The sequence below is a fragment of the Cucurbita maxima genome, unplaced genomic scaffold (assembly GCF_002738345.1).
Source record: "Cucurbita maxima cultivar Rimu unplaced genomic scaffold, Cmax_1.0 Cma_Scf00097, whole genome shotgun sequence".
Taxonomy (NCBI): domain Eukaryota; kingdom Viridiplantae; phylum Streptophyta; class Magnoliopsida; order Cucurbitales; family Cucurbitaceae; genus Cucurbita; species Cucurbita maxima.
This window is the reverse complement of record NW_019272113.1, coordinates 263,140-285,508: the sequence shown is the minus strand read 5'-3', so window position 1 is coordinate 285,508 and position 22,369 is coordinate 263,140. Positions and strand designations below refer to the sequence as shown.

The following is a 22,369-nucleotide window of genomic DNA, read 5'->3' as shown; positions in this document are numbered from 1 at the left end:
AGAAAGAATGAACAGAACATTGAATGAGCGAGCAAGAAGCATGAGGATTCATTCTTGACTACCAAAGACATTTTATGCCGATGTTGTGGACATAGCAGCATATTTGATTAATAGAGGGTCGTCAGTACCCTTGAAGTTCAAATTGCCCGAAGAAGTATGAACAGGAAAAGAACTCAAGTACTCTTACTTGAGAACTTTTGGTTGTACTGCGCATGTTCATGTTGATCCAGAGAAGAGAGATAAACTTGATGCTAAGGCTGTGAAATGCTACTTCATAGGCTATGGCTCTGACATATTCGGGTACAGGTTTTGGGATGAGAAAAATATGAAAATCCTAAGAGACTGCGATGTGACATTTGATGAAAATGTCATGTACACGGACAGAGAGAAGATAAACTCTGAGACTACGAAGCAAGTGAGAGTTGAACTTGAGTGGCAGAAAAATTCATGCAGTGATGTTACAACAGAAGCTCAAGAAACTCCTGATCCTATTGCTGAAGAACCAGACGTGGAGCAAGTTACACCTGAGTAGGTGTTGAGGAGATCATCCAGAACTATCAGAGCACCAGATAGATATTCAGCCTCATTACATTATTTGTTGCTGACTGACGAAGGAGAACCAGAGTTCTTTGATGAGGCCCTACAAGTGGAAGATTCAACCAAGTGGGAGCAAGCCATGGATGATAAGATGAGCTCACTTGAAAATAATAATACGTGGGTGCTGATTGAGTTGCCGACAGGAAAGAGGGCTTTGTTGAACAAATGGTGTTCAGAATCAAGGTTGAACTAGATGGAAGAATAAGGTTTAAGGCTTGGTTAGTAGTTAAAGGATATTCACAAAGAAAAGACATTGATTATGCTGAGATCTTTTCTCCAGTTGTGAAATTAACTACTATCTGAATTCTGCTGAGTATTGTTACATCGGAGAATTTACACCTTGAGCAAATGGATGTAAAAACGGCGTTTTTACATGGGGATCTAGATGAGGAGATATATATGCAACAACCATAAGGGTTTGCAGCTCCAGGCAAGGAGCACATGGTGTGTAAGCTCAATAAGAGCTTGTATGGACTGAAACAAGCACCGAGACAGTGATACAAGAAGTTTGACTCCTTCATGTGCAAGAGTGGTTTCCACGGGAGTGAAAAGGATCAGTGTTGCTACCTCAAGAAATACACTGATTCTTATGTGTTTCTACTCTTGTATGTGGATGATATACTAATTGCTGGATCAAGTATGAGGGAGATAAACCACCTGAAGGCAAGCTTGTCTTCAGTATTTGAGATGAAAGATTTGGGTGCAGTGAAGCAGATTCTTGGGATGAGAATTTCTCGAGATTGATCTGTTGGCACATTAAATCGATCCCAAGAACAGTACATTGAGAAGGCGTTGTCCAAATTCAAGATGAATGACACTAAACCCAAGACTACCCCCTTGGCAAATCATATTAAATTGTCAAAGGGGCAATCTCCCAAGACAGTTGAGGAACGTGAGCACATGGCATCAGTTCCGTACGCTTTTGCAGTTGGGAGTTTGATGTATGCTATGGTCTGCACTAGACCTGACATAACACATGCAGTGGGAGTTGTTAGCAAGTTCGTGGCAAATCTAGGGAAAGAACATTGGGAAGCTGTGAAGTGACTTCTGAGATATCTGAAAGGTACATCCAGTACTTCACTTTGTTATGGAAATGACAAATGGAAATGACAAAGTAGTTCTGCAAGGTTTTGTGGATGCTGATCTGAGTGAAGATGTAGACTCTAGCAAGAGCACATCTGGATATATCTACACTATAGATGGAACAGCAGTGAGTTGGATGTTCAAGCTTTAGAAATGCGTTGCTCTTTCATCTACTGAAACTGAGTACATGGCAATAGCTGAAACTGGAAAGGAGATGATATGGATGACAGACTATCTAGAAGAATTAGACAGGAAGCAGTGCAAGAAGATCCTTTATATAGATAGTCAGGGTGCCATACAGTTGGTGAAAAACCTAGTCTATCATTCAAGGATAAAACACATTAGAAGACGATACCATTTCACTCGCAGGTTAGTGGAAGAAGGCGATATGTGTTTGGAGAAGATAGAGACTGCAAAGAACCCAGCAAACATGTTGAAAAAATGTGTTGATGTTGGAAAATTAAGGTTATGCAAAGCCTTAAAGGGTATGATGTAGTGATCGTTTGAGAATAAAATTCTTGGTTGACTAGATCAGTCTCCAAGTGGGAGAATTGTTAGGTTATGGAGCCTGCTCTCTTATTTATAGCTTTGTCAACGGTTATATTCGATAAAGCTATTCGATAAAGCTATATTTAGTAAAGCTATATATGGTAAATAGCTATATATAGTAGATGGTTAAATCTGGTAAAGCTATTATAGTAAACTGAACTATATATATATCCCGTCCGGTAGAGCTTTGAAAATGTACTTTCTGTATTCTCTGTATTCTCTCTTACTGTACATACTTGAAGTCATCAATATAAATCCTTTAGTCAAGTTCTCCTTGCATTTTCTCTATCCTGTTCTTTGTGTTCATCTAGATCGAGTGTGTGTTGTTGTGTGATCCTAACATGGAGAACTTGGCATACAACTTGTTTCCCCTCAAGATAGTTGAGACTTTTTGGAGGTGTTCCTAGTGTTCTTGATCCGTCCTCGAGTATACCAAGATGTCATCTATAAACATGATGACAGACGTGTCCAGACACTCCTTGAATACCCACTTCATTAACTCCATGAACACAGCTTGGGCATTGGTGAGGCCAAATGACATCTCTAAGAACTTGTAGTAGCCATATCTATTTCGAAAAGTTGTCTTCGGTACATCCCCTTCCTTGGTCTTAATCTGGCGGAAAATAGTGTCGCCTCCCAGAGCTGGTCAAATAAATCCTCGATGCAAGGTTGTGGGTACTTGTTCTTTACTATTCTCTCGTTAAACTCCCTATAGTCAATACATAGGCGCATCGAACCATATTTCTTTTTCACAAAAAATACTAATGCACCCCAAGGAGATATGCTAGGTTGGACGAAACCCATATCTAGTAGATCTTGTAGTTGTACTTTGAGTTCCTTTAATTTTGCTGGGCCATGGGGTACGATGCTTTAGAGATGGTCTAGTTCCTAGTTCGAGTTCAATACCGAAGTCTACGGCTCGTAAAGGAGGAACTCCTAGTAAATCCTCTAGAAAAACATCTAGAAATTCGTTTACTATTGGTATTGTATCTATCATCTTTTCTTTTCATTTTACGTCTACTGCACATGCTAGAGATCACACTTCTTATTGTACTAGGCATTTAGCTTTAATCATTGGCACTATCTTTGGGGTAACTCCCATACAAGTTCCTTTAAACTTAAAGTTAGTCTGGTTGGTGGCAAGAATACCATTTCCTTCTTGTGGTCTATAATGGTATAGTTTTTGGCTAACCAATTCATTATTTAGACTTGCTTGACGAAGGCCTACTTGAACATTCTTTAGACTTTCTCTTTCGAGAAGAATTTCCTTTTTTCCTACATGTTTAGAGTGTATATCCATCATGATGGTGTCGTCCATGGAGGGCACCTGAATAACTGTTAGGAGTTATCTTCCCTACCGTGCTATGTATCTCATAACGTAGACATATAACAACCTTCTAAATCTTCTTTTCTTTAGTGTCTAAATTATGAGATTTCCTCTACCGTGCTTTGTACATTTTGGAGTCTTGTATTTTTTCTTATAATTTCTCCGTTTGTAAAATTTTGTACAAATCGTCTTGTAATTGGATTTAATCTTGTATTTAATCTTGGCATTATTGACTGCTTTTTTATTTAAACTTTGTCATATTTTTATTCAACGTGTCCCATGACATCCCACCACATGGTGCTTTTAGAAGCCCATATTTTTCCTCATCTAGGTGTAATGTCCTGCACAATATTTTTCTTAGCAAGATGTCATGTTTGGCCTCATGTTTCCCTCATTTACAGGATGTCATGTTCATGTTTTGTACTGATCATATGACCTTCTTGGTTTTCCACGAGTAATCTAGGGCAACGTTTGGGACAACCACAAAGAGAGAGTAATTACCCTAGTCCTTTATCTATAACCTCCTAGACCTCACACGGTATAACATGTTGATGATTTAGATTACATCGCTCAGAACGTAAGAAACCTTGGATGTATGTTTTTCAAACTACGCTACTCAAAACATAAGAAGCCTTGAGCGTAGGTATTCAGACTATGCTGCTTGAAACACATGAAGCCTTAGACATAATTTTTCAGACCGTATCACTCGGCAAGCCCTAGACGAGAGTTTGAACCACTATAACGCATAAAACCTTAGACATAGATTGTAGACTAGGTCGAAGTTCATCAAAGTTTTATATTATTTTGGTTCATGTGCTTTCTAATATTTTAATATAGTCGTTGAAATTTTTCGATTTTTTTAGTTCTAACTACATGGATTAGTGCTCAAATTGTCAATTTTTGTTGAAGTGTTATTTATTTAAGGAAAAGATTTGAAAAGGTACAAGAAATATTTTAAAATGTGAAGGCAAACAAAACAAGAAATAAAATTCAACGATTATAATAAGATTAAGATCTTAGCAACGTAAATACTACTTAACTTGTTAAAATATATACTTTAAACGAGAAGTTGAATGTTCGAATTTTCTTCTCCACATATTTAATTGAAAGAAAAACTTGTCATAACACATCAAACTGCTAGAAAACACTGTCGAACTTACTTAAATATGCAACTACCCTATGCACACACCGCAATCTCTGAATACGATGCCGCAGTCAACCGTACATGGGTGCCTTGCCTTTACCTGAAAAATAATATGACACGCGACCGAAGAAATACTCAGTTAGTGACCCCACTATAGAAGTCATGTTAATGCAATCACGTGCAATCATGATTTAGAGACCTATCTCTAGCTCATCTAGGGATTGCCCTCAGTCTCGAACAAATGGGATGTGTAGCAATTCCCTACACACGACCCACTCGTGCGAGTGTGAATCTCCAAGATGCTTGCACACCCTCTAAACTTTCTGGTCAAGTTAATTTGTACCGATGTCAAACCCCATAATATCGTGCTACCCATGAACACCCTACTCATGAATATTTAACACATTAAACTAGATTAATATAAAGTATGAAAACTTAATTTTATCAAAATAATAAACCATTGGAAACAATTTAGAATATGCAGCAATCACTGTAATAATTTAATTGTTAGAAAAAAAAAATAACAATATAATTTAGAATGTGCAAACTCAACCCACCCTTCCTCTTTGGAAATTTGAATAAACGTGAATGTTATTAAAAAATGGCTAATTGGAAATAGTGTAGCCGAGATGTCTGGTTGTCCTTATGTTGACTATGTTGCCTCTCCGACGTGATACGCACAATAGTGTCTCACTGTCCTTTTGACTTTTCTTTGGTTCAATATATTTAGTTTCCCACGTGAAATAATTTTGCCTATTTCTTTCTTCAACATCCATTGCCCTCTCTTACTCCATCTTCTTCTTGCATCTTTCTCCATCAATTTTCCAAACAAGGTACTTCCTTAATTCTCTCTTTTCTTCTTACCTTAAAATTCATGTTTGATAAGTTCCGTTTCAAAGCTCGACATTCCTATTAGAGAAGATTTGAAAACGTAGGTGTTCTAGTTCAAGTGAAGAAGAGTTAGATTGGAGTGTATCGAGAACACGACATAGCTTGGCAGAAGGTAATATGAACGAACAATTTGGTGGTAACGTTGTGTCATCGATCAAAACAATGCTAGAGCAACTACCTGTTGTTAATGTAGGATGTAGCATCTATGGAGTTCCCAAACTGTTACGTCAGATGAATAATACAGCCTTTACCCCCCAAATCATTTCCATTGGCCCATTTCATCATCGTGGTCGAGAAGATTTGATATCCACAGAATAATATAAGCTTCAAGGTCCTGTTAACTTTCAACGTCGAATGACAAACAACGTAAACTCATTGGAGTTTCTTCTGGAAATTGCTCAAAACTGAGTGAATGAAGCCCGAAATTACTATGGAGAACCTATAAACATGAACGACGAGGATTTTGTTAGAATGTTGTTGGTAGATGGTTGTTTTATAGCGGAGTTGTTTATATTAAATTATGAACAATACTACCCACGTTCATTCATTCAAATTGAGCAGAAGGTAGATCTTCAATTCATCCGAAGATTTCCTCATATAGGCACTGGTTAAGTTGAAAAATAAAATTCCTTTTTTTATTCTGGAAAGACTATTCGACTTTATAAAACAAAAGGATCCCTCCGTCCCCTTTATAAGACTTACAACGGTATTTTTTCATCATGGGATTGTGAATAATTACTATCTTTCTAATATCCCAAGCCCAAACCATTTCATCGATGTTTTAAGCTTCTTCTTCGTCCTCACGATATCTTCTAAGGACAATAGTAAAGAAGAAAAATCAATTATTCCTCCATCGATAACTGAGCTCCAAGAAGCCAGTGTCACCATCAAGAAAGCAGAAAATGCCAAATGTGTGAAACATAAGGTTTGAAAATGGAGTTTTTGAAATCCCACCTATACTTATTGATGATTACTTTGAAACCATGATGCGAAACCTGATAGCGTTTAAGTATTTTTACGTTGGAAATGACAACAAATGTATCCAATATATGTCGTTACTAGAACATTTGATATGTACAAAGAAAGATATGAGTTTACTCATGGAAGCCAGAATCATAGTCAACGAAATTGGAGGTAGTAATATAGAAGTTTCAGAACTATTTAACAATCTCTGTAAATTTGTTACGGTCCCAAATTGTTGCCACTTCAACTATATCAACAAACCTTTATGAGAACACTGCAATAAACGATGGAACATGGCGATAGCTACACTCAAACATAACTGTTTGAATACGCCATAGGCTATTGTCTCCTTCCTTGGTGCAATCTTCCTCCTTGTTTTGACAATTTCAAACTATATTTTCTGGTATATCCGCATTTCCTAGCAAGTCAAACCTATCGAAATAATATACGTATGTTTCTTCAAATTTATTTCCTTGCTCATTTATCAATCTTTTTAAATAAATATTGCGTTATATTTGTGTTTGCTATCATACTACTAAAATTTTTGTATAAAACTTTTCATATCATCTCTATTCATGGTTTGTAGAAAAGCATTAAAGATTGGCATGGGCCAATGAAAATCATAAGCTTAATACTATGTTATAATTTCATATATATTACATATTTATATGTTACTTAACCATCCTATGTTACTTAAAATCAATGTTAAAAATGTCTCTGTCAAGTCTTAGTTTCCAAAAATAGATATGAAACTATCCCTAACAAAAAAATGTTGAAGTCGATGAATAATTCTAAAAATAATATAAAACAATGAATTTAGAAAATATATCATTAAGTTAATATATAAATATTTTAAACTTTTTAAATATGTTAAAATACTTATTATTAACCTAGGAGAGAGGGAGAAAGAGGAAGATATATAAATAGTGAGTTGTTGCAATCGGTTGGGTGGTATTATTGAAGTCGGCTAGATAAATAAATCATGTGTAAAAAACTTTCGATGGGCTAAACATAGAGTGTCACGACCCGATTTTCGAGACTTCGAAAATAAAATCAAGACTAAAAAGACGAAAATAAAAACAAACAAAACAAAATCAAAATAAAGAGAAACAGCAAAAATGTAGAAAATATAGTAAGATGATTTTAAAAGTCATACAACGCCATTGTCAAAGTTATTTACAAACGGGAAAAGAGTACATGATACAAAAGACTACAAAATTAACCCAAAAGAATACAATTGATTGACTGATGCCCCAAGTCCCCACCTCGACCGATACCTGAGAAAGTAAAGGGGAAAACAGAGTGAGTATAAAAATATACTCAGTAAGCAACTTACTTGTAGGCTCTCATCGCTTCCTTCTCCTAGTAGGTTTGCACGACTTTCCTTTGGTTTAAACGATGACTTAAGTTATTCCTCATTGTTCGTCTACTCGTGTAGTCCCTAGTCCCTTGTCGAGACTAGTTTACGACATCGTAACATCGACCTTGACCTATTTCTACACTCAGTAGAAGTTGTTCATGACAAACCACCTACCCACGTAGTCCGTGATCTCTTCCAAGACCGATTTACGAAGTCGCAGCATCGGCCTTGACTTGTTTCTATGCTCAATAGGAGTTGTTAATGCTAAACCACCTACCCAAGTAGTCCCTAGTCCAACCAAGACTAGTTCGCGAAGTTGCAGCATTAGCTTTGACTCGTTTCTACGCACAATAGGGGCTTTTATCTTGTCACCTACCCATGTAGTCCCTAGTCCAACAATGACTGGTTTACAGATTCCCCTGTTTCTACAATCAATAGGGCTCTCCACCTGCCCACGTAGTCTCTAGTCCAATCACTGGTTTACAAGTTCAACTGATCTACACTCAATCGGGTTTTCCACCTACCCGCGTAGTCCCTAGTCCAATCAGGACTGGTTTACAGGTTACCTGTTTCTATTCTCAATAGGGGGTTCATGTCTTGAGCTAACTACCCATGTAGTCCCTAGTTCTTCTAAAAATCTAGTTTAACAGGATTATAGCATCGACCCTGTCTCGACTCTACACTCAATAGTAGCTCAACTAGTTTCGTGATCATGTAAGCTACTTAAATCTTGTCAATACACCGTGGAGAAATATTAGGTTCTTAGGAGCGTTCATACAGTTTAAAATCCATTTTTCTCAATTCAAGGTCATTCTATGTTAACCTCTCAGCTTAACCAAAACCAATCCCGCACACAAGTCAATCCTCTAGTTCTACATGTAAACCACACTAACTATAGCGCCCTAATCTTAATTGTGATCTTGACGCATGCTCTACTAGGAAAAATATATTTATCAAGCATCTTTAGCACATAAATGATGTATATCCATCGCTTAAGTTATTTAAGAAGGTATTCCTACCCAACTTTATTGCAGGAAAATCATGTCATAAATCCTAGACACAATCAACATTCAAACAAGCTCAACAGGGAGAAAACATCCATCAATCATCTGGAGCACAGATCAGAATATCCCATCCTCTATCATACCACAGCGGAAGACATTAAACTTGTTTCTCAATTCTCTTGTTCTAAGGGCAATTTCATAATTTCATCATGCACATGTCATAATCACCAAAATTGTTCATTCTTGTTTCTAATTACATGTATTCTAACCACCTAAGGTCCATCATGCTCACATACTAGCTTGTCCTAGAGATCTCTACCAGTATTACTTACCTGAAATCCAAGGGTTTACTTACCAGAAGGAAGCGAACCCTTTGAAGCTTACTTTTTCGCTAATTGGGAACTCTAAATCTCTTGAAAGTTCGCTGGTAGGTCATGAATCAAGTTAAATTTAGGCCAGTATCAAAACTGGGATGAAAAACCGTCAAACAGGAGTCAAATCGAGCACAAAGTAAGTCTTCTGCGCCAAATCACGAGCGCATATGGACGCGCTGAGGGGATGGAGACGCATGCTGAGGTTTCACCCCGTGGTGTGGACTGAATGGTTCACCGAGGCTGAGGGTGTGAGTTCAAAACTGGAAGTGCATGTTGGGAAACAGTTTTTCTCACGTTGATGAGTGGGGCTGAGTCAGGTCGTATCTCTTTGCTAGATCGAGCATGGGTTATCGAGATTTCCTCTATTTTTTTCTTCGCCTATGCGCGCTTGACACGCGTCCTCCTTTGCCGGTGACGCGCGACCCTCTCGTTGATCGACACGAGTCCCTTTGTCGTTCGTCTCTACCTCTGAGCGCTGCGATTTCCAGAAAAACTAATTATTTTCTATTTTCTTTGTATTTTTTATTCCTTTCTACCTAACTCAGATTAACATGGTTCCTTCAGGAAATTGGTAGAGTTTATATCCATTTATGCTTAGGTATTTTTCTTGTAATTTATTTCCAAACATCGGCTAATATATTGGAGTCCAATGTTAGCAAAAAAATTAACAACTCCCAAATCCGAACTAACGTTGGAACTCCTATCTCGGATCTGAATCGACTATAACTTCTTTCACACATATGAGTGCAATTTTTCATAGATTAATATACTCAAATTTCAAATATTATCTCCCAATACTTCTTACAAAATCGGAAGGAAATTCGAGAGTAAAAGTTCAACCACTTAGTTTCAAATTTTCTTCGTTCCCGGATGGTTTTGGATGATCCAAAGATCCAAAACGCTTCTCCTCTAGGTTCTGTAAAGGTTTTATGAAGGAGGCTCGGCCGGAATCAGAGTCCTCGTCACCGAATTGGAGTTGAGGCTGTTTTTCTCTCTCTATAACCTTCCTTTCTCTCTATTCTCTTTTTCCTTTTCTTTTCTTTTCTTTTCTTTTCTTTCCTTCTTTCCTTTTCTGATCAACTTTTCTTTAATCTCTCTAATTTCAGTTTTCAGGTACCTAATTAAGGAGGCAGAATGACCATAATGCCCCTCCAGTCATTTGACTTTGACCACTTTCTCAATTTTCCAACATTTTTCTTTTGTATTTTTCTTGAGGTTGTGGACTTTTCAAGTATTTTTCTCTTCTATTCTTTCATGATATTTTGAAATTTCATCCTTAAAGACTCCATAAAATCTCGGAAGTTTAGATGCAGTATTAAATATAAGTATTGTAAAAGCTAACTCCACCCAACAAAATTTGGTTAAAAGCTAACTCCACCCAACAAAATTCATACCTGGAAGATGTTTTCAATATCTTATCAATGAATTGTAAGAACTTAGGATTAGAAAGGAAAAAAAATAAGCTTAAAAAGAAGAAAAAAAAAAGATCGTTTTCCTAATTTGTAGGGTACTTTCTAATAAGGAAATTTAATTCCTTACAGGAAGGAAATTATAGAGGTTCGAGAAGAAAAAAAAAATGAACTAGTAAGGAAATTTTAGAAAAAGTTCTGATTTTTCAGGAAAAAGTAATAAAATAATCAAAAGTTTGAAATATTTACACAAATGCCATTGACCACATGGATAGTCTATACAAAATTGAATGATATGATTCATGACCAAGAAATTTTCATACTTCAAGGTTCATACTTCGAGGTCCAATTACAAGAATAAGCCAAGAACCTACAATAAACCTTGTACACTTATATCAAGTTATGGTGATCTCTTCAAAGAAAATTGTAGAAGACATTGGATACCTCTCATATATGTTGTGCAAAGTTGAACTTTAAGAAAAATAACATTAAATGCAGTTTAATTTGCATTTAATGAACTCGATTGAATTTATGGAACTGGTCATTTAATAAGCATTTTTCATTTATAGCATTATTTAATTATAATTTAAATATTTATTTGTATATTTAAGCTTATTTAATATAGAAGTTAAGGTTATATTATAACACTTACCATATGCCTCATTAACTAGCTAGCCATGGATATTTCTCATTAACTAGCCAATTTAATAGGGAGATTATGTGTCACATAGGTTAAGATGGTAAAGGCTATATAAAGTTTCTTTTCTTTTCTTTAATTAGAAATATCACATTTTAGAATTAAAAAGAATATAATTTCTATTTAGCTTTGTTGAGAGCTAACCTTTTACTTTGCTAATTCTTGTATTTAGAACTTGCATGTTAGAATCATTCAAGTAGTATTGATCAAACCGCTTGTGAGTTTAGAAACGAGTTTTCTTTACTCTTGATCTTGATTATCAAGATAATCCATTCCAAACTTTCCCTTGGATTGATTCCATATTATTGGTATCAGAGTTTTAGGCTCAAGGTCGGATATATATTTTCTTGAGTTTATCTCTTTTAATTCTCTTATAATTTTTTTCTTTTCCGAGTTTGTGTAGAATGTTCATATTCTATGTCAAAAATATATATTAAAAAAAAAAAAATCTTATGTTCGTTCTTCAATCATGTTGACTTATTCTATAAATTGTTAGATGTGGATTTTATCATTCTTGTTTAAGATCTTCTAAATCAATTTTGTTGTTGGTAACCACTTAAAAAAAAAAGAAAGAAAGAAAGAAAGCTTATGTATGTTAAATGTCTTTGATTATTATATGTAACTCTCACGTGTTACTATGACAAAATTAGTCCTTATTCATTTTCTTTCTTTAATTCGTTTATTTGTAGTTATTCAGATTGCTCCTTTAATACTCTTGTTTGTGTGTTAAATGTGCTATATTTTCATTTTGAATTGCACTTAGCTCTATAACATAGCTTGCCTTACATCCCAATTTGTTTTGGTGTGATTTGTGTGTGCTCAATTGTGAGGGTGAATTTGTAAGGGAGTAATACATTGATTCGAGTGATGAGTGCTAAACACAAATGAACTACATTAATGAGTGAATACACATGAGGGAGGGCTTGTGAGGTCTTTTTTTTTTTTTTCTCTCTCTCCCTCTTTTAACTTTCTTTTGTAGCATGAAAAATCTAGATGGCAATCCTAACATTAGTGATGCACGACTAAGAGAAGAACAACAACGAACCATGGAAAGAATAATTCGAGGAATAGAAGAGTTGAAAAATTGAATAGGAAGATTGGAGATTCAAAATCAAGCTCGAGAGAGGATTCCACTACCTGCAAAATCTATCGATCAATATGAGGGAGAAAATTCTAATCAACATGAGGATAATCCACATGCGGTTGGTCGTACCTTGATGCAAGGGAGAGGTCGTGGAAGAAGGCATCGTAATTTATAACAAGTTACTTATGACGATAGAATTGATCGTAACGTACGGAGCATCAAATTAAAAGTTCCCAAGTTTTATGGAAAAACCAATCTAGAGGAGTACCTTGAATTGGAGAAAACGGTGGAGTCGGTATTCAACTGTCATAATTTTAGTGATGAAAAGAAGGTACTATAATGCATTGCTCAATTCAAACAATATGCTCAAATTTCGTGGGATAAATTGATGTCAAGTAGGAGAAGAAATCTTGAAGCACCCATTGATTCATGGTACGAGTTCAAAGAGTCCATGAGTAAGCGCTTCGTTCCACAATATTTTCAACAGGACATGGCGCAAAAGTTTCAAGCATTGAAACAAGGACTCAAATTTGTGGATTATGATGTCTTCAATGATATGTGTGAGATAGGATATGAGAAGGATATGATAAACGTAATGTAATGATATGACTAAGGTATGATTGATATAATGATATGGTTATGCTATGCATAGAAAAGGATATGATTAGGATAGATTGATAAAACGATAGGGTTAGGATACGTTTTTGTAACGGTATGAATAGGATACGTTCAATAAATGATATAGATAGGATAAGTTGATGAAACGATATGGTTAGGATGAATTCAAGGATGAAATGTTATGATATGACATATTTCTTTAATTTGAACGATATGATATGATTGACATGCAAAATGACGAATTAACATGAAATACAACCCGACGTATGCATAAAAGATATGAAAAATGATAAGAAATGTTATGTAAAATGATACGAAAAATGATATGATATGAAAAAAAAAAAAACGTTAGCGGTGTTGTATTAAATAATAATGAAAATGGAAAAATGTTGGGACCTCATGTATTATTGTGTGTTCATGCATTGGAAAATACTCCTATTCCTTCACGATAGTATGGACGTGCACACTACTAAGCAAGGAAACGTTCATTATGTTTATCATAATGTTATCGTGACGGTCGCTATTTCTAACGGGTGTTTGACATCAACATCTCTCGGAGAATGCTCGCCCGATCAGAAAGGGGGCTCAGGAGGTGTGTGAATCGACTGGTGGGTCCATACTCGCATGTATGAAACGTGTGTAGGAAAATTATGTACACATCCCAGTTGTCTGTTAGGTAGTCATCATAGGAAAATAGACTATTATGATAGGTCTCATTCATGAGATTGTACGTGTTTGTATTTAACCTCAATAATGGGGTCACTTACTCAATATTTCTTTGAATACTCAAGCCACGTGCTACTTCTATTTCAGAAAAAGGCAAGGCATCCCTGTACGACTGACGACAGCATCACAACTCGAGACCATGGCACATGCACAGGGTAGTTGCATATATTTTATTAGTCTTCGACTAGAGTAAAATATTTTTAATTTAAACCTTTACTTAATTTTATTTAGTATTTTGTTGTGTCATTTTAAAGATATTTTTGAACACGTAAGTCCATGACTATGTTTTAAGATAAAGTTTATGTTTTATGAAGAGTTGAAAGGCTATTTTCGCATATAAAGGATTACAATATGATGAAGGTAGGGACTCCAGGTAGGTAGAAATCTAGAGTAGTTACAAATAACTTTTTACCTTTTGGTTAACTTTGAAAGATAAGTGTCTAACGACTAAGGTATAAGGGGATAATCCTTCCATTTCTAAATTTAAATTTATTAATATTATTTTTAGTTTTTTCATAATTTATTTCCTTACTCTGACCTACACCCAAAATATAGACTAGGATTCAAAATACAAATTTAACTTTGGATGGTCTTGACATTTTCCTTCGACATGGTCATATTACTCATTGTAACCGTTATAATAATTAAAAAACTCTCAGTAGCTGGAAATCTCAGTCAAGCAACTAATCCTCATCCACGACCCCTCGGCAAAATGCTTAATGCAATCATCCACCCTCTAGAACGTGCCAGCAAGAAAGAAAAGTTTTACCGATAGAGAGAAGTAAGGAACCTAGATTTATTTTTCTTATGACAATTGCCCTAATTTAAAGATTGAATTTGCTAAATAATATGTCAGAAATATCTTTTCTCATCACCAAGCTACTGACTATTAATTTGAATTTTGACCGTCGGATGGTGATTGTCAAATTTTGGAGCAAATAATGACAAGTTTTTGAGTTTTGATAGATTTTGTGCATAACGTCACTGTGGAAGTTCTTATTTTGGGCAGAATGGCATTTTCGTAAATATCTCAAAGTTAAGGGGTAATTTTGTAATTTGACACTTTTTGAATATTTTATTATTATTTTTCTCAAAAGATCTAAATTTTTCTAAAGAATTTCATTTTTTTTTTACTAATGAGTATCATGAAATCCCTTCTATATAAGAAATTGGAAAAATGTCATTTTTTATTTTTTGTTTTTGTGCCAGCTCTTTTTCGATCCTTTTCCAAATGCCTTAAATACTTAAATTTACTTTTAGAGTATAGAAATTTCTTGTTTTAGACCATTATCTTTGCTTAAATAACTTAATTCCTTCTCTTTGTTTCCTTGGGTTACTTTTATTGTTAGCTTGGTTTGTTACAAATGTTTTATGATGAAGTTTTGAGTGTTTATTTCCACGTAAGATGGTATGTTATGATGATAGTAGCGACTTTAGGTTAGCAAAAGTTTAAGATCATATTTCTAAAAATGAAAACTATCCCCACAAACTAAAATGAGTCTTAGAATGTTTTGTCCTCAATCATATGCATCCTAGAAAAATTTTCAAAGAAAACACGCTTAACCATAAAATTTCGATGAATTAAGCCACTAAAAAGGAAGTTACAACTAATTGGTATAAGTAGTGACTCTCAATATTTTAAAGGTTTTCTTAACCATCATATCTTTAAGATTGCTCTCATTTAGATGTGGTCTCGGCTCACTCATGTACTCATCTTTTACTTGAGTGTCACACATCTATTTATAAAGAACTATTTTAATACTGTTAATGGAAGTATATATGAGTGAAACACATACTCTATACTATATTTTATTATATTATATGGTTGATATTAAAGACTAAAACAAATGGTTGGAATAATAAATAAACATACAAGATATTTTAATGTTTGCAAATTAAATATTTGTTTCATAAATAAAAATAAATAAATGCATTACTATTAGGAAAGAGAATATTGCATTGTCCCATCCTTTTGAAGTTTGAATGCAAACAAATTTGTTCTAAAAGAGAGCATAAGGCTTACAATTTTGTTTTAATATTATTTCTGATTTACAATTATTCAAATTATCTTATCTTCTTAGTTTCTTATTTTTTTTATCGAATTTTCTCCATTTTTTCTCAAAATTGTTTTTGTATGTCTCGGTTTATTTTACCATTGACTTTTAATAATAGATAATTTCTACGTGAAATAGATTACTTCAAACTAAGTACTTTCTTAAAATTATGTACACTTTTATTATAATCTTCACATTTACATTGGTATGGTTGATACAACGATTACAAAGGTACTAAAACGAAAGAGAAAGAAAAGATAATCAAGTAAAGATAAGTATATCATTATGCCTATGCCATTTTCATAGATAAAAGAAAGTAATGACCCACACATATAGAGAGGGTTTATTGTAAGTAGAGATAGTAGTCTTAATGCTGGTAGAAATCCTTGAGAACGTCTTCAAGTATCTTCAAAGGATAAAAGAAAAAGCACTTTTTTAAGAAGCCAATAGTGCTCCACCTTTGAAATATATGACCGAGGAATACCACCATCATTTATAACTTCTATAAAAAATAATATAAAATCTCTGGTAACGCTATATTGGGATGAGACAGACCATTCACTCCATGCTTATAAATTAGATAATGTTCACTACTATTGTTATTCATTTCCACTTCAAACCTTCCACCCTTTGCACTTGTTTGTCATTAACATCCTTAATTGGAATTAGATCTTAAGGCAACACTTTTCCACAACTCATTCTAGAACATCTTTGATGGATAATTTTAAAAGACTTGCTTTGCTCATGAATATTCTGGAGTTTAATATTTATAGTTGTAGTTGAATGCAACTCAAGTTGATATATCCGAATCTTAAAAAAAATAAAAAAATAAAAATAAATTGAGCATTCCTCTTAAGTTAGCTTTGAATCAAATTCTTTAACTGGGATGATGGTTGCATTGTTTTATTCAAGCAACCATGACTGTATTACCAATAGTACAAACATTTTGTAAGTGTATTTTTTAGTTTTAGTAATAAATTACATATTAATAGTTGGATCCAATTAAGATTAATATATGATAATATGATGACATGATGATAATGATACATGATAACATTATGATACAAGATGCATGATGATGATATGACTTAATATGATGATATTCCATATTAAAATGATGTACCTGTACTAAATGTCATGATGTATTATGATGAAGAGCTTTCTAAGACACAACCCAAATGATGTTAATGATGATGAACATATGAAGACCCATGTATGCATGTTACCTAGAGTAATATGTGAATGATATATAGGGTTGTGTCATAAGAATGACTTAAGATGAAAACTATAGGGACATCATGCATATTGCATGTTCATATACATTGGGTTACTTTCCCATTTATAATGATTAGTACGGACATGTACACTATGATGTTGATGATGATGATCATGCTTTGCATGATATTCGAGGGTTTGCTGACCTCCAAATGTCCGAATACGAACAACTAGCTCAACTATGATGGGTCCAGGGGGTGCGAACCGCCAGAGACTCACGCTCTCACGTGTGAGTCGTATACAGGGAAGTACTACAAATTCAATAGTGGGTTGGACTGAAGGCCACCAAATGATTGCTTTAGTGATAGGTTAATAATCATGAGTTGCATATGTTTGTATTCCTAACCCCAATAGTGGGTCACTTAGTGAGTATTTCATAAAATACTCAAAGCATGTGCTACTTCTATTTGTTAGGTAAAGGCAAGTCACCCCTGCACAACTGATGACGACATTGCAAGTAAAGACAATAGCACATGTATATGATAGTTGTATTTAAATTCTTAGACCATAGGTTAGTACAGGCTATTTTTCAATTTTAATATTTATTTTTCTTTATTTACTATTTGGTTAGGTTGCTTTAAAGAATTTTTGAAACATGCAAGTCCATGACAATGTTTTACGATGGTGTTTTCAATGATTATTTCTACATGAGAGAGTATATTATGCTGATGGTAGTAAATTTAGGTTAGAAAAAATCTAGGGATTATTACGGTCGGTATTAGATCTTTAGATTTTAGATTCTGTAGACTAGAGTATAAGACAGGCTTAGTAAGTTCCATGGCCCCACTATTAATGTTTGTCAGGTATGTCCTGCAGAAGATAATAAAAATAAATGTCATTGATTGTATATGCTATGATTGCCTACTATTATTAAATGTACTTCATGATTAAGTTTGATAGCCTGGATTATATTATTTGTCAAAGCATGATGTTTGACCTAATTATATGTTTGTGAAGATATTGTGCTTACCAAATCGTATACTAATTATGATATGGTAATATGATGTGAATTACGATAGTGAATAGTAGAATAAAGGAAAATTATAGGTTGGTTTTAGAAACATGTCGCCTAGATGACATGGAGGAAGAAGAGGGACCCCCTATTAGAGGAAGGGGGAGAGGTGAAGAGAGCCCACCTCGCGAGGGCTTAGTAGTTCGTACAGATGCAGCAGCATGAGAGGATAGAATAGATCCCACCACAAACCTGATGTGGGAATCGTTCCAGGCGGTTATGTATAAAATGGTAGCCAGCTAGCAGGCCAAAAGCTCGCAATCTACCAGAGGAGCGAGATATTTATGGGATATCAAGCGATATGTTTCACGCACCTTCAATGAAACTGTGGGGGACCCAACAGAAGCTCAGCTGTATATTTCGACAATGGAGATGATATTTTTGTTAATGGATTGTCCAGACGATCAGAAGTTGTCATGTGCATCATTCATGCTGAAAAAGGATGTGGAATTATGCTGGCTAAACAACAGAGAAATTTTCATTCTTAATGAAAGTGCTATAGCTTGGTCACAATTCTAGGAGATATTCTTGAATCAGTACTATCCGAAAGTAGCCCGACTCAAGAAACAACAAGAGTTTACCCACTTAGCATAGGGTGGACATTCTGTAGATGATTATGCCCAAAAATTCATGAGACTCAAGAGATTTGTGCCCTTACTAGTGGACACAGAGTTAAAAATGGTTGAGATGTTTGTGATGGATTTGGACTCAAAGATTCGCCACATGGAAAAAGCCATTTACCCTATGACTTATAAGGCCACACATAGAACAAGTAAGGCGAAGCCCAAAGATCATATGAACTGAGGAACTCATATCACCAACCACTAGCGCGTAGACCTCATTATCCTGATAGACATCCCTCTCGACATACTGACAGACACCCTCCTCGACATACGAGCGAACATCCTAAGAACTAAGATGGACCTGGAGGATGATGAGGATCAAAGTGCAATGTATTTGGAAAGCCATATGGGGGCAGATTTATGGTAAGGACTAGAGCATGCTTTCGGTGTGGTTAGGAGGGCCACATTGCTATCAACTGCACAACTAAGAATACTGAAAATCTAGTTGATTCCATAAAGGGCACCTGATGGAACAGACAGACTTGTGCAGACTCGTTCACAAGTGAGGGCATACGTGTTCACCAGCAAGGATATCAGAAGGTCCGACACTGTGGTGATAAGTACACTATCAGTCTTGGGACATTATGCTTTCACTATATTTTATTCCAGCTCTACGCATTCATTTATATTTATCCCATTTGTTAGACAAGCAGGGCTTGAACTAGTCCCTCATTGCATGTATAATCTATTAGTGTCCAAGCCGGGATAAACCTAGTTGCTAAATATGGAGTAAAATATAGGCAAGTAATATTAACAGGGCAAACTTTAAACGTAGACCTGATAGTTGTTAGCATGAAAAACTTCAAAGGTAATACTAGGGATAGATTGGTTAGCTAAAAATTATCCTAGTATAGTCTGTTACAAGAAGAAAGTACTATTCTCACTTATGTCTTGATTTTAAGTTCAAGAGTGCATGTGCTAGAGTTACACTGAAACTAGTCTCAATGATGAAAGCCAAGAAATTGGTCCAACAAGGTAGTTAAGCCATATTGGCATACTTAGTATCATGGATGAAAGAGAAAAAGAAAAGACCTTAGACACGGTGCCCATAGTTAATGAATTTTCGGATTTTCCAAAAAAATTACCAGAAATACCCCCTTCTCGAGCCGTAGATTTTGCCATAGAACTTAAACTAGAAACGAGTCTTATTTCTAAAGCCCCATACCGTATGGCACCAGCAGAGTTAAACAAACTCAAGACGCAACTATATGACTTGCTAGATAAAGATTTCATCCGCCCTAGCATATCTCCTTGGGGTTCTCCATGTTGGATAATGGAAGTCCCACATCGGCTAATTTAGAGCATGATCATGGGTTTATAAACAAACAATACTCTCTCCATTAGTATGAGGCCTTTTGGGGAAGCAAAACAAAACCATGAGACCTTATGTTCAAAGTGGACAATATCATACCATTGTGGAGAGTCGTGTTCGTCTAACACTCCAGTGTTCCATTAGTATGAGTCCTTTTGGGAAAGTACGAAGCAAAGTTTGAATGAATATGTTACAGTCTCCCACGTGATACATTTATAGCTTATATTATTTTAGTTCAAAGTTGTCCTTTTGTTTACTATGTTGTCTCTCCCACGTGGTATGGACCACACCACAGTGTCTCACTGTCCTTCTTTACTTTTCTGTGGTTCAATATGTTTAGTCTCCCACATGATATGATTTTGCCTATTTCCAATTAGTTAGTTTAAGTTTCGTTTTAAAAGCTCGACATTCCTATTAGAGAAGATTTGGAAACGTAGGTGTTTTAGTTCAAGGGAAGAAGAGTTAGATTGGAGTGCATCGAGAACACGACATAGCTTACAATATGGCGGAAGGTAGTAGGACCGGACAGCTTTGTGGTAATGTTGTATCATGGATCAAAACAATGCTAGAGCAACTGCCTGTTGTTAATGTAGGATGTAGTATCTATCAAGTCCCCAAACTGTTACGTGAGATGAATAATACAGCCTTTACCCCCCAAGTCATTTCCATTGGCCCGTTTCACCATCGTAGTCGAGATGATTTGATAGTCAAAGAGCAATATAAGCTTCAAGAACTTGCTAACTTTCTGTTTCGAATGATGAACATGAGCTCGGTGGAATTTCTTGAGGAAACTACTCAAACTTGGGTAAAAGACGCTTGAGATTACTATGCAGAACCTATAAACATGAACGACGAGGATTTTATTAAGATGTTGCTGGTGGATGGTTGTTTTATAGTGGAGTTGCTTATATTACATTATGGCCAATACAGCTGAGATGCATTCATTCGAATTAAACACAAAGTAGATCTTCAATTCTACAAAAGATTTCGTTATATAGATGCTGAGTTGATTAAGTTGGAAAATCAAATTCCTTTCTTTGTTCTTCCACGTCTATACCTTGTAAAACAAAAGGATCCCTCCATCTCCTTTATAATTCTTGCAAAAATATTTTTTCATCGTGGGATTGTAAATAATTACTATCTTCCTGATCCCTTGTTGAAGAAATGCCCAAAGCATTTCATCGATTTCTTAAGCTTCTTCTTTGTCCCCACGATATCTTCTAAGAACAATAGTAAAGAAGAAAAATCAATTATTCCTCCATCGATAACTGAGCTTCAAAAATGGCAAATGTTTTATGAATGTGAGCTTCAAAAATGGGGTTTTTGAAATCCCACCCATACTTAATGATGATTACTTTGAACCCATGATGCGAAATTTGATAGCGTTTGAGCATTTTTATGTTGGAAATGACAACAAGTGTATCCAATATGTGTCATTACTAGATCATTTGATATGTACAGAGAAAGATGTGAGTGTACTTGTGAAAGCCGGAATCGTAATAAACGAAATTGGAGGTAGTAGTATAGAAGTTTCAGAACTATTTAATAATCTCTGTAAATTTGTTACAGTCCCAAATTGTTGCCACTTCAACGATATCAACAAAGCTTTACGAGAACACTGCAGTAGACGATGGAACAAGGCGATAGCTACACTCAAACATAACTATTTCAATACTCCTTGGGCTATTGTCTCCTTCGTTGGTGCAATCTTCCTCCTTATTTTTGCCCTGCTTCAAACTATATTTTCTGGTATATCAGCATTTCTTAAGAAGTGAAATCTATCCAAAAAATATAGGTATGTTTCTTTTAAATTTTCCTCGTTCAATCTTTACCTTGTTAAATGTTAACTTTGTAGTTGCCAATCTTTTTAAATAAATATTATGATACATTTATGTTTGTTATCCTACCTATAGTTATTTAATGGACCATAATCTTATGCTAAAAGTTCAATTACTACGTTTTTCATATTATCTCTATTCTTTGTTTGTTATAAAAAAGCGTTTAAGATTGACACGGGTACATGAAAATTTGTGTTTGTGAGGGAAGGGTGCATAATGATCAAGTTTTGAAGTTTTTGTTTACTCTTCGCTATATTTTTTTCTATATTTGTTTTATACTAAACCATTAAAACTATTTAGATATCAATTCTTTTGAAATTTAAGTAATGAAGTTTTGTTTCCGTTAAAACTATATTAGTTGGATGTTTTCGAAACTTGGATATGTTCTAGAAGACACACCTAAAAACATCCCATCACTTCAATTCAAAA

General features: G+C 35.0%; 1 protein-coding gene across 1 annotated transcript; it reads left to right on the top strand.

Moving 5' to 3' along the window:
• Window positions 1-1,116: 1,116 nt before the first annotated feature.
• Window positions 1,117-21,931, top strand: LOC111473012 (UPF0481 protein At3g47200-like). Its single transcript, XM_023118606.1, has 5 exons — window positions 1,117-1,260; window positions 1,375-1,548; window positions 1,661-1,807; window positions 6,409-6,500; window positions 21,391-21,931. Exons 1-5 carry the CDS (start codon window positions 1,117-1,119, stop codon window positions 21,875-21,877), a joined length of 1,044 nt encoding a protein of 347 aa, XP_022974374.1. The 3' UTR covers window positions 21,878-21,931.
• Window positions 21,932-22,369: the final 438 nt, after the last annotated feature.

Bases quoted from the DNA above. Each gene is read 5' to 3' on its own strand.
- LOC111473012 (XM_023118606.1), top strand. From the start codon at position 1,117: ATGTGCAAGAGTGGTTTCCACGGGAGTGAAAAGGATCAGTGTTGCTAC. The intron at 1,261-1,374 runs GCAAGCTTGTCT...TCCCAAGAACAG, and splicing joins GGGAGATAAACCACCTGAAG to TACATTGAGAAGGCGTTGTC. The intron at 6,501-21,390 runs ATGTGTGAAACA...CAAAAATGGCAA, and splicing joins AAGAAAGCAGAAAATGCCAA to ATGTTTTATGAATGTGAGCT.